This window comes from Mustela lutreola, chromosome 3, assembly GCF_030435805.1.
Source record: "Mustela lutreola isolate mMusLut2 chromosome 3, mMusLut2.pri, whole genome shotgun sequence".
NCBI lineage: Eukaryota > Metazoa > Chordata > Mammalia > Carnivora > Mustelidae > Mustela > Mustela lutreola.
In genome coordinates, this window is record NC_081292.1 from 68,488,115 (window position 1) to 68,500,893 (window position 12,779).

Consider the following 12,779-nt stretch of genomic DNA (forward strand, 5'->3'; position numbering starts at 1 on the left):
TTTTTTTAAAAAGGCATTTCAGTTGCTGCTGAAACGTACACTGAATAACAAGCATGGAATGGGAAGGACAATTCACTCAGTAAAATACTAGTTAAGGAGACACCAGTGCAGGCAAGGGGGCTGATGGCATGGAATTGTTGGAAGGATGATTTAGATGCCAGTACTGACATGCATGGATGACCTAAGGGAAGTTTGAAAAAGACAAAACCAACTTACTAAAAATTCCAGCAAGGTCCTGTCTTACCATAGCTACTGTTAGTAGGGGGGAAAAAAAACAATGAAGAGAACAGACAAAAAAATTTCTTCAAAGTCAAGGGCATTATAAAATTTAAAAGTAAAATTAGCAAATATTGATTTGTAAGTATCCAAAGTCCTTTCAGAAAGTATGAAAACCATTTCATCCAGAGCAATAATCCAGTCGTTGCATTGTATTTTTACTGATTTTAAGAAATTTAATTCAACATCTGATATAATTTAAATTATCCAAAATTCAATTATATTTCAAGAATTTTACTACAATAACTTTACACAGTTTTATATATTCTGATAATGTAAAACTAACTGATTAATAGAACTCAAAGAAAAATACAAAGCTTGTATAAAAGCTGAAATACCTAGAATAAAATATTAAGAGAGCTAACTTTGTCCTAATGTGACTTTTCATAAAATAAACAATTAGGAACCATGATTCTATCAGTTTCTTGCCAATAAGTGTGTTTATAGTAATCAGACTTAGTCTATTTTACTGGCATTTGTTTATAGCCCAATGCAAATTATGTGTTCTTAAAAGGAGCACAGCAAAATAATAATCTACAGCTTTTACTTACAGTTTATTAATTCTTTTTCTACCAATTCCTGCCATAATAAAAACAACTGAAAGCGAAATTTCCATATTTTAATACAGTGACATACAATAAGCCAAGCAGGTACCTGTGTAAACAACACTAAATCCAGTATTCTCATGCTTTGCTGTAGTATGGTCCCTTTTTAAAAACTGAGGATTTAGGGGCACCTGGATAGCCTGATTTCAGCTCAGGTCATCATCTCTGGGTAGTGAAATCAAGCCCTGCACTGGGCTCTGCTGAGTGTGGAGCCTGTCTGAGATTTCCCTCTCCCACTGCCACCCCCCAGGCTGTACTCCATGCACATGCTCTCTCTTTTCCTCTCTCAAAAAAATAAATAAAATAGGGCGCTGGGTGGCTCAGTGGGTTAAGCCGCTGCCTTCGACTCAGGTCATGATCTCAGGGTCCTGGGATCAAGTCCCGAATCGGGCTCTCTGCTCAGCAGGGAGCCTGCTTCCTCCTCTCTCTGCCTGCCTCTCTGCCTACTTGTGATCTCTGGCAAACGAACAAACAAACAAACAAATAAATAAAATCTTTAAAATACTGATCTTGAATTTGAAAAGACTCAGTAGGGGCGCCTGGGTGGATCAGAGGGTTAAGCCTCTGCCTTGGCTCAGATCATGGTCTCAGGGTCCTGGGATCAAGCCCCACATCCAGCTCTCTGCTCAGTGGGGAGCCTGCTTCCCCCCCTTCTCTGTTTACTTGTGATCTCTCTGTCAAATAAATAAATAAAATTTTTTAAAAAAGAAAGAAAGAAAGAAAAGACTCAGTATACTGTAAAACCAACTGGAAATAAAACTCTCACTATAAACAAATGTCGTCTACCTTTCACTACATTCTCAAGTAGGTCACCAGTCTTTCTCTTACATTATCCCTCTCTCCTATGTTTATCCATCTTTATTCAAATGCAGCTCCTGCATTAAACCTAATAGGCTTAATTCTGCTCATACCTTTTTAAGTGACTAGTAACACAAAGAGATCTCTTGGAGAGATCCAAGAAAATGTACTTGGCTCTAGTATTTCAGCTCACTGTCAAGGCAGATTTGGGTTTTTACTAAAAAATTCTAGATTACCTTCTATATACCTCTAGCTACATGAACACAAAAGACTATGCTTAAGCTCTCCTGCAACTAGGTTAAGTAGATACATTAACAGATAAAAAGAAAATTTTAATGAACTGAGCAATCCAAAAAAAGTTAATAAGCCCTAGTTAACAACCGTAGTTTATTTTGAAGGAAGCTAGCAAATGAAGCAATAAGCATTTTGTGTCTAATTGAGTTGAATTCTCAGAAATTGTGCTTGGGAGTTACCACCACAGATTTCTTCATTTTCATTATTTTTTCAAAAGCCTATAGTTTGATAAAAATATTACTTCTTGGAAAGTTCCAATCTGTCACTTTCTAGACTGATGTACAAAGGTTTTGCCAGTCAATTTGCAAGCAGGATTATGAGCACAATAATGAACAATCTCGTTAGTCAACCTGAACAAATGCTAATTTCTACTGCTTACTTAGGAACAGATTTTTACCTCCATCTACCAGGAGAATTGATTTATGAGTAAATCAATAATATCAAATAAACTTGCAGAGGCACTTCTGAGCTTCTGAATTATGAGTTAAATATATCTTCCACATTTCATATGCTAATCTATTATTTAAAATTGGTATAGCTATCTGAACTTTACATTCTTAAATGTTGAACTGAAATATTCTGCAGTATTACTGTTGTAGAGAATTAGTGAAAAACAGGAACATGTCTAACACTATTACAACAATAAGGAACAAAGCCCAATCCAGAAAATAACAGTTTATCTCCAAGCAAAGAACAGAGTTGCTCCTATCTGGTGCTATAAGAGAATTCTAAGACCTGTGCATTTAAAAGTATTCCCAAATCAGGGTTGCACTATCCTCTCATTCAGAGAACAATTACTTCTTTGTCTTGACACTGTCCTTTCCAAAAGCAATGGTTCCTACAATTAATACTAAGCTTTAAACCAAGCATGGAGAAAGCAACTTAAAAGGCATCCACAGAGATATTGAAAAATAAACTAGGAGAACAGAATGGGTGTCCAAGGGAGAAGGTATGACAAAGAAAACAATGGTAGTATCTGAAGCTTCTTAAGTAACATAAGGCCACGTTTGAGGTCACCTGAGAATTAACAACTCCTTGGCTTATTATATGCTTTTACAAAATGTATTCTGCGTATTCTTAAGAGGGATAAGTGTCTTAAGAACTTTAAAAAGCTTGAATAATCACTTCACAGAGGAAGTAAAATTAGAAAGACTTTACCATGATTTTACTGTCTTTTACTGACAGTAGCATCAACAGAGGGAAAGGTTCAAAATTACTTTTAAAATTGTCTTGCCTATTTGTATTTCTAATGCACTTATTAATATAAAATTTCAAAATATATAGAGTACCTGAAACTGAACTCTTGGGCACTGGATCAGAGATAAGTTAGTACCAATTTTCCTTACGATACTTCGAGATGAACCATATGGCTTCCCAGACCAAAGTACCTGAGGAAGTAGGAAAAACCAAAAGTTTAATTACAAGAGTTATAAAGGTTTGTAGTTTGTTCCTACAAAACACTGGACAATTAATTGCACAACATGTTGACACATTAATTAAGGGATCAGAATGCTCTATGTGTTACGGGAAATGAGCTAATATTTCTCAATTAGAAGTTTAAGGATATATATAGCTGGTTATGATTAACACAAAGTTTAATGTAAGGCATTAAATAAAAAACACAGAAGAATAACTAGTAACTGTAAAATAATACATCTGAAATAAATAAATGCATTTTCATTAGGTTTTCGTATTATTCTGTAAAGGAAACACAATTTCTCTCTCTTCTGCTGTATTTTTAGTTTTAGAATTCACGCACGATTTTTTTTAAACTGTGAGCTACTTTTGTTATAATGGACTTTTCAAAAGAAACCCAAATCAGTACAAAGTTCAGAATCTGAAGTTGTACTATTCAGGGTACTTTGCTTTTGTTTGCTACATAAGAATGTCTGGTCAAGGTTAAGTGTAGGCCAAAATCCAGTCACACTGCATCTTTTTGTGAGGCCTTGTCCCAAGGTAAAGGTATCTTTTCCTAATTTATACAAAGGCTGAATGAGCTTACAGTGACCCTAACTAGCAGAATTCCTCAGATGAAATCATAATACACAGAGAACATTATGCAAAAACAAACTCCCAAAGCAAAAGGCAAACAAACAAACAAAAAAACCACACATGTAGAATGTTAAATCATTATAAAGTACCTTGAAACTTCTCCCCAAGTACATGATTTTTCCTTAAAGAGAAAAACTATCCATCTGTTTTGAGTGCTACACTTGAAAGCCTGGACAGAAAGGCAGAGAGGTGGTATGCTATTAAAAGCAATTTTAAAAGAAAAGAATAAGAATGATATGACCACTTAATTCATTAAATTTTACATTCAATTATATTCTAAAACTAAATAAGTAATACCAAATCAGCGGCATGTATTCTGAGCAATAGACATTGACCCTTTTTAGTCATGCCATGGCCGTTCTAATTTAAAGAATGGAATTACCGTAATATATGCAGTATGAACAAGGGATAAATGTTATTGTAAACAGCAGTGGCTCCAACACATAATCCAAATTAGACTTTTAAACCATTCTAAAAGCATGCACAATTTGTAAAATGGGCATAGAAGTAATCTGACTTCTTAGATTTTCACAACTCAACCCAATTAGATAGAACAGTAGGGCTCAAAGTGAAGATCATGGGGATGTGTATATAATAGTTCTGGTATATGCCTCAGCTTTTACCTAACTCATCATTAATATGTTCAAAGTTTCACTATTACCCAAGAGAGTCCAGAAAGTACTATACCCTACACTGGCTACTATAACCAATAAAAACTGAACTCTTGCTTAGGAAATATAAATTAAAAAGATGGTAAAGAGTGGGAAATAGGACACTAGAAAGAAGACATTGATTTTGAAATATGAATATTAAACAAAGAATGTTAAGAGGCAGAGCTACTGTGAAGATTAGAAGAGAATTACCTGTAATTAGGAATGCAAATCATTCACACCAATGACTGATCAAACAACTAATAATAATAACACATAAGGACCGAGAAGAAAAACATCGGACTAGACAAAAATGGGAAGCATCACAGTTTTACAAATTCAACATAAGAGGCCAAGGACAAAATAAGAATATGGGCAAGTAATTCTAAGACAGTATTTAAGCAAACTCTACCTTATACATGTTCATAGGTCTTAATCTTTTAAAAAGAAACCCACAGGGCAATAGCATCCTATACCATCCCTTCTCTTCCTGAATCTTCTATTTAGTCACAAGTCAAAATTCTCCTATGATGTAGGTGTAGTGGAACACTATGCATCACAATGTGACAATTACAGAGTCTAAAGTGAATCTCCCATCCCTTCAGTATGCAAAGATCTTAACTGGAGATGAAGAGGGCAAGAAACTCACAATGAAAAATTTGGAAAGGATTTGCCAAGGTCAGGAACTAATGTTTCTGCCAACTTTTAGCATTCCTTGCTATGCATGCTTCAGGGCTAAGTTTCAACTATTATCATCCCATCTGCTGAATATCAGAAGGAAAAGAGTACCAGGTGACTTCTATAAGAGAAGGTGGCCAAAGATTCAACATTTACTTTTAAGGACAAAGTAGACTATTTAGGCTTCTTATACAAAATTCTAAAGGAAGTAAAAACAGATTGCTTTATGTGATTTTTTTCAAAGTATATACAGCAGACTAACAATGTTTTCCTGTTATTTATGAACTGAATAGCACTTAGCACCAAGAAATATGAAGGGTCTATGTAAGCTAATGATGAGAATATTTAGAAAGAAGAGTCATAAACTTTACTTGACTTTAGGAAAAAGTAATGGTAAAGAGCACCTAACTTTCAGGAACCCAAAACTAGGTCCTACTTCATTTTTTCTATTCAGCCATCATGGAGTGGGAGAAATTGTAAATGGCTGTGAAGAAATAATGAACAGATGGTACTGAAAAGTCACCATCTGTGCACTGGGAGACTGTAAGGCCCAAGTGTATCTCCTACCCTAACTGGTGGCTGAACTGTTGTCTTGTCGGTATACAAGAGAATGAAAGACTTCCTCTAAAGATAAACTGTCATTAATATTTTTTCAGATGTTAGAGAGAAGGGAGAAAACTAGCACTGCTAACCAAATGGATTTCATTAAGAAATAAGAATTCAGTTCCACTAGAAAATAATTAAGTAACTATTATTATTAAACAGAAAAACTCTGCTTTGCTTTATAATGACTACTGACAAATAATCTAATAATGAATGTGTGCATGTGTGTTTGCATGTCTGTGTCTAGTAATGACAGTCCCTAACATTTAGAAACAGTGTTTGAAAGTGATGACAGCAAGGAGGAGGATGACAACAAGAAAGCAATTTGTTCTTTTTTAACATTGTGAAATGCTATTGTAGAAGTGTTGAAGTGTGAGCCTGGAATCTGAAGCTATCATCTGTCTCATCGTGATGACTGTACTCAAGTTTCATGTGGTAATTCATCTGTTATAGACCAGTTTAATCTAAATTACTACTTCAGAGGTACCATTTAGCAGGAAAAAGTACAAATTCAATTCCAAATAAATATATTTTTCTCAAGATTAGCTATTTCATATTAATGCAAGGGTCTTTATTCTGGGGTCAAGTCCCTGAAATTACATGCAAAATTCTGTGTTTATGTGATTATTTTTAGAATAAAGTCCATACCATTAATCAAAATTCCAAGGAGTCTAAGACACAACAAAATACAAATTCTTAACTCCAAGGGAGCCAGGGGAAAATTCAAAGTGTGTGTTGGGGAAAGAGGCTAGAGACAGGAAGATGAAACTCTAACAATTTAAAATCCCCAATTAAAGAAAACACTTTCCACAGTTCTCTTCTTCCTTACTCTAAACTCTTAGCCACACTGACATTCTTCCTCCAAAGCACAAAAGGAAAACAAAGTTACAATTCTTAAGTATTACTGGAAATATATTACTAATACTAATTGGGTATTTGCTCTGACTGTGGATATACCTGTAAAACAAAGTATTGTTTTACTGAACATACATAATTTAGGCTAAAGAACTAGATATAGTAAATCAATCAGTAACTGCCATTACAGTGCTGATGTGTACAGTACAATACAAAGAGCTAATCATCAACAGTTGTTCTAATGGCAAAAACAAAACTCTAATCTCAAAGCTGCACATTTTCTTTTTAAGCAGATAAAACACGTAAAGAATGAAGGCAGTTTCTACCTGGAATATTTTCAAACACAGTATTAAGTTCATTATCAAACAATGGGAAAATATGTATTTACTACTGAAAGGGAGCAAAGAAGTTTTATTTTCAGATGTCCGAAAGTAAAATCTTCATAGACTATACCTTTCTTACACTTGGGCAGCATGCTAAGAAATTTTAGAAACTAAACAATTCCAAAGTATCAAACTGCTTTATGTTAAAAGAAAACTTCTTTCTATATAGATTTTCAGTTAATGGATTAAAGTTGATGATCATATGAGGGTGCCTGGGTGGCTCAGTCGGGTAAGCATCTGCCTTTGGCCCTGATCATGATCTCAGGGTCCTGGAATCGAGTCCCATATCGGGCTCCCTGCTCAGTGGTGAGCCTGCTTCTCCTTCTCCCTCTGCCTGCTGCTACCCTGCTTATGCTCTGTCAAATATATAAAACCTTTGAAAAGGAAAAAAAAAAGTGTTACCCCCCCAAAAAAAAAAAAAGTCTTTTCAGGGCCTTAATTATGAATACCCTGTAAATATAGGGAGTAAGTTAATGCTGCTACCTGGTTCTTTTTTTGGATGAAAAAAGGCATGAATGAACATGATGAACATGGATGAAAGGCAAAATGAACAAGCTAAATAAACTGTGTTATCTGTTTCTGAAACAAACTTCTGCACTTCGGTCTCAATCAGCATTAGTCACATTCGCCTGACTTGGGGCCAGGATTGGGGGAAATGACAGAGCAAAACCATAGAAAATTAACCATTATTGAATGTAGCTATACTACATACAAGCCTCTGTACTAGGTGTCATTTAATCCACAGTCATTTAATCCACAAGCTAACTCTGCAATAGTTCTTCTTATCTATAATTTGTGCATGCAGAAAGTAACTGGCAGAGACCAATTTCAGACCCAGAGTTGTTTGAATCCAGGATCTATGATCTTTTCACCAAATTATACTTCTTTTTCAATTATTTTATTTTTTTAAAGTAATCTCTATGCCCAATGTGGGGCTCAAATTCAGGACCCTAAGATCAAGAGTTGCATGCTTTTCTGGCTTAGCCAGCTAGGTACCCCTCTCTTAAATTGTATTTTTTACTAAAATTGGAAAGAAGAAGAACCGTAAATTGTAAAGCTTTACATTGGGGGAATTTTAAAATTACAAGAGCTTCCCATTTTTCTGGAAGCGAAGGAAAATTTTCACTGTCAGTACTAAAATGTTAATCTACTCTCTGTAACCAAATGATGGTAAACAAATGAGAAATGTGCTATAAGATGCATTAAGTAAAGTTCAAAACAAGAAAATGTAACTGAAAAAGATGAAAATACTATTAACTTCAGAAACCATTTTCCTACTGCTTATCCTCAGGCTAGTAATATCAAAATTATGCAGCCATTTAAAAAGATAATTTTGGGACGCCTGGGTGGCTCAGTTGGTTGGACGACTGCCTTCGGCTCAGGTCATGATCCTGGAGTCCCGGGATCGAGTCCCGCATCGGACTCCCAGCTCCATGGGGAGTCTGCTTCTCTCTCTGACCTTCTCCTCATTCATGCTCTCTCTCACTGTCTCTCTCTCAAGTAAATAAATAAAATCTTAAAAAAATAAAAAAAAAAAAAATAAAAAATAAAAAGATAATTTTATTTGGTTCTTTGCTTTTTATCTCCAAAGAAAATAGATGTAATGGGGGGGGGGGGGTTGAGAGATTCAGAGTTTGACTTTCTCTTAACAAGACATAAAAAGACACAAAATAAAAACAAGAGTACAAGGAGTACGTTAAAAAGTATACCCATTATTAAAAAATACATATATATATATACACATTTACACACACATATATACCCATATTCATATTATGTAACCTGCCTGTATCTTTTAATAAAATAGAATTCAACATTATTAATGCAAAGTATTGAATGTGAAAATGAAAAACAAATATTCATAAGACATGCCTGGCGCAACTACTGGTCTAATAACTTCACACTGGATCTTAAAAAAAGTTATATACCAGTAGAAAATACTTCAAATGAGATCAAGATCAGAAGATCTTTGGCACAGATTATACTAATTTTTCTTCATATACATAGTCATTGTATTAGAAGACATGACTTACCTTTTACCTTAAAAGTTGTGTGATAATGTTATAACGGCATTCAATAAGTTCTACAACATTCAGAGTTGTCAAGTGCTAGTCATATTTTATCCAATGATTTCTATGTTATCTCTTTTCTCACTACTAACAAATGCACTGCTTTTAACAGTTACATGAATATTGGTACATTTTCAATGTAACTCAAAATGTTACTCCCATACTTAGGATACTAGGTAAAGATTCACTTCTATGACTTAAATAAACATATTGAATTTAAAATGTTGGTCATATATAAATTCATTTCACGTTCTCAGAAAAAATTCTCAAAACATATACATGTCTGGATTTAAAAAATTAATTAGGAGCACTCACCGATTGCATGCTTCCTCCAACCTGTTGAAAAACCATCCTAATTAGGCGCTTAATCCAGCCAAGCATTTAGATGGCAAAGTGTCTCCAAATTTGCATTTCAAGTACTTCAGACATACATAGCAGCACATGGTCCAATAAGCACACTAAAATTTTAAAATGCAAATACTAAAATGAAATAATTGTTATTTAGAATCTTTACTGTCTGCAACATGTCTCACAAAGTCTAATCTAAAACATTTTAAAACTTTGTGTGTACTTAAAACAATTTTTGCCTATGATCAGTTTTGAAAAAACAGTACAATATTTTTTTAACTATTTTTTTCCAACCAGGGTTTTTTATTTGGAAGCAATAAACACCCACTGTGGCTAATTTAAGTAGAAAATGTTTCTTTGAGGGACGCCTGGGTGGCTCAGTGGGTTAAAGCCTCTGCCTTCGGCTCAGGTCGTGATCCCAGGGTCCTGGGATCGAGTCCCGCATCGGGCTCTCTGCTTGGCAGGGAGCCTGCTTCCTCCTCTCTCTGCCTGCCTCTCTGCCTCCTTGTGATTTCTGTCTATCAAATAAATAAATAAATCTTTGAAAATGTTTCTTTGAAAAGATATTTAGTAGATAACAATCTTAAAAGAACCTGACACAACATTCTGCCAGTTCCCACTTTTCTGCCTCACTGGCTCCTAAATTGCTATCTATACTGGTGGCATTTACTTGGCCAAATCTACCTGTCTACAGTTATGAGCAGATTCTAACTCCCACCAAAAATCACAAAGGAATCCCAGATATATGATACAGGAATTCAGATGCTAGAAGGTCCTTCCACAGTACTGGCACTATAACCCCTGCCTCTCATCTCCTTCCCCATCAATATATACTACAAATCTGACAGAATTAAATTGTTAACTCATCATACAGCATAACCCAGTTTACTGAAAGTAAAAATGTTTCATTGGTCTCCAATGAAACAAGGAGCTTGAACAAAACCATGTCAATGTGCTGCTTCCTCATCAACACAGTCTTGATTAAAAACAGAAACTGCTAAAAACAAAAACAAAACAAAACAAAAAAACAGAAACTGCCGAACAGAATTAGTGTACTTAGTATATTTGATTTACATTCTGATGCAAGCTCATCCCATTAAGGACCAGAAACAAAGACTCTATTTACTACACTTTAAGAACTTCATGAACTGGGGGACGGGGAGATAAAGGGTGCTACAAACACACCAGACACTGGCTAAAACATGAACTGAAAAGAACTAAGTCTTGATGACAAATCAAAGTTTATAACAACTCTAAGCACTGGCAGTAATATCTAATTTATCGATAACTGTGAAATGGTCATGACTAGAACTTTGGTGAGACAGATATATTTTACTGTTACCAATATCTACTATTGCTTTTAAACATGTATACTGAGAGTTAATGGGAAGAGAAATAGCAAAGGTCCAAAAATAAATAAGTCAAAGCTGGAAATGATGAACAAAAAACTAGTCAGGGGAAAAAAAGAATGGTTTTACGTAGGATTTGAAAACCTATCCTTTTTTTTTTTTTTAAATGTGGTGTAACTTACAATTTTATATGTCTAGCTAGATGAATTTTATATATGTATAGACCTGGGTAACCACCACCCAAATCAAGACACATAACATTTCCCAAACCCTGAAAGTTTCCTATCGAACTACTATTCTAACATTACGAGCACTTAATAGTTTTGCCCACTGTATATACTTTTCTTTGTGTTTGGCTTATTTCACTTAACAATGTCTGAGATTAATCCACACTGTTTGTAAATCGTAGTTCTCTATCACTGCTGTGTAGTAGTAGAGGTAGTTCATTGTATTACTATACCACAATTTAATTAACCAATTTACTGTTTATGAACATTTAGGTTGTTTCCATCTTTTATTTATTACAAACAAAGTTACTAAAATAATTCTTGTACGCAGCATAGTAAGGTACACATAACAACTCACTTCCCTTGAGTATATGCCCAGGAGTAAAACTGCTAGATTACACGATATACATACAGACAGTTCCCAACTTATACTTTTTTTACTTTACAACGGCGTAAAAGCAAATACACATTCAGTAGAAACCATACTTCAAATTTTGATTTTTGATCTTTTCCTGGGCTTTTGGTATGTGGTAGATACTCTCACATGATGCTGGGCAGCATCAGTGACTGCATGCCCAGGCATCCACATGATCACAAGGATGAACAACCTATAGACTTACAACCATTCTGTTTGTCACTTTTGGAACAGAATTCAATACATTACAGGAGACACTCAACACTTTACTATAAAATAGGCTTTGTGTTAGATGATTTTGCCCAACTGTAGGCTGATAAGTTCTGGGCATATTTAAGATAGGCTAGGCTAAGAAGTTCAGTAAATTAGGTGTATTAAATGAATTTTAGACTTTTGTATCTTCCATTTACAAAGGGTTTACTGGGACATAACTCCATCATCAGCTACATGATATATTGCTACATCTTTAATAGAAACTAACACCTTTCTGAAGTTTTTGTAACAATTACACCCTGAAAGCAGGTCACTGAAAGAGATCCAGTTATTCTACAATCTCTGTCAATACTAGGTATTGTCTTTTAAATTTTAGCCATTCTAGTGAGTTCTTTACATGTTTGGGGGGCATTTGGGTATCTTCTTTTCCAAAGTATCTTTTGCTTATTTTTTAAATGGATAGTGGTTTTGGTTTTTCTTGTTTTTATTTCTTTTTAATTTTTTTTAATGTTTTATTTATTTGACAGAGAGATCACAAGTAGGCAGAGAGACAGGCTGTGGGCGGGGGCGGGGGGGGGGGGGAGCAGGCTCCCTGCCAAGCAGAGAGCCCAATGTGAAGCTTGATCCCAGAATCCTGGGATCATGACCTGAGCCGAAGGCAGAGGCTTTAACCCACTGAGCCACCCAGGCGCCCCTTAAATTATTTTTGACAGCAGGACACCTACGTGGCTCAGTGGGCTGGGCGTCAGACTCATTTTTTTTTTTTTTAAGATTTTATTTATTTATTTGAGAGAGAGAGAGACCATGAGAGGGAAGAGATCAGAGGGAGAAGCAGACTCCCCAGCCCAATAGGGAGCCTGATGTGGGACTCGATACCGGACTCTAGGATCATGACAGGAACCGAAGGCAGCTGCCCAACCAACTGAGCTACCCAGGTGCCCGGGGCATCAGACTCTTGATTTTG

The 12,779-nt window shown here is 35.3% G+C and overlaps 1 protein-coding gene across 4 annotated transcripts in view; it reads right to left on the reverse strand.

Annotated features, from left to right (window-relative positions):
* Positions 1 to 12,779, reverse strand: part of MTFR1 (mitochondrial fission regulator 1) — a 56,659-nt gene that overhangs the window by 25,114 nt on the left and 18,766 nt on the right. For 2 of the 4 annotated variants that reach the window (XM_059166344.1, XM_059166343.1), the window contains 2 exons: positions 9,579 to 9,721; positions 3,263 to 3,361 (listed from right to left, as the gene is read on the reverse strand). In XM_059166344.1, coding sequence (XP_059022327.1) covers positions 3,263 to 3,361; positions 9,579 to 9,644 — 165 coding nt within the window. In that variant the 5' untranslated portion in view covers positions 9,645 to 9,721. Of the gene's footprint in view, positions 1 to 3,262; positions 3,362 to 4,114; positions 4,195 to 5,087; positions 5,160 to 9,578; positions 9,722 to 12,779 lie in introns of those variants that run through there. The other 2 variants (XM_059166346.1, XM_059166345.1) reach the window with 2 other exon arrangements.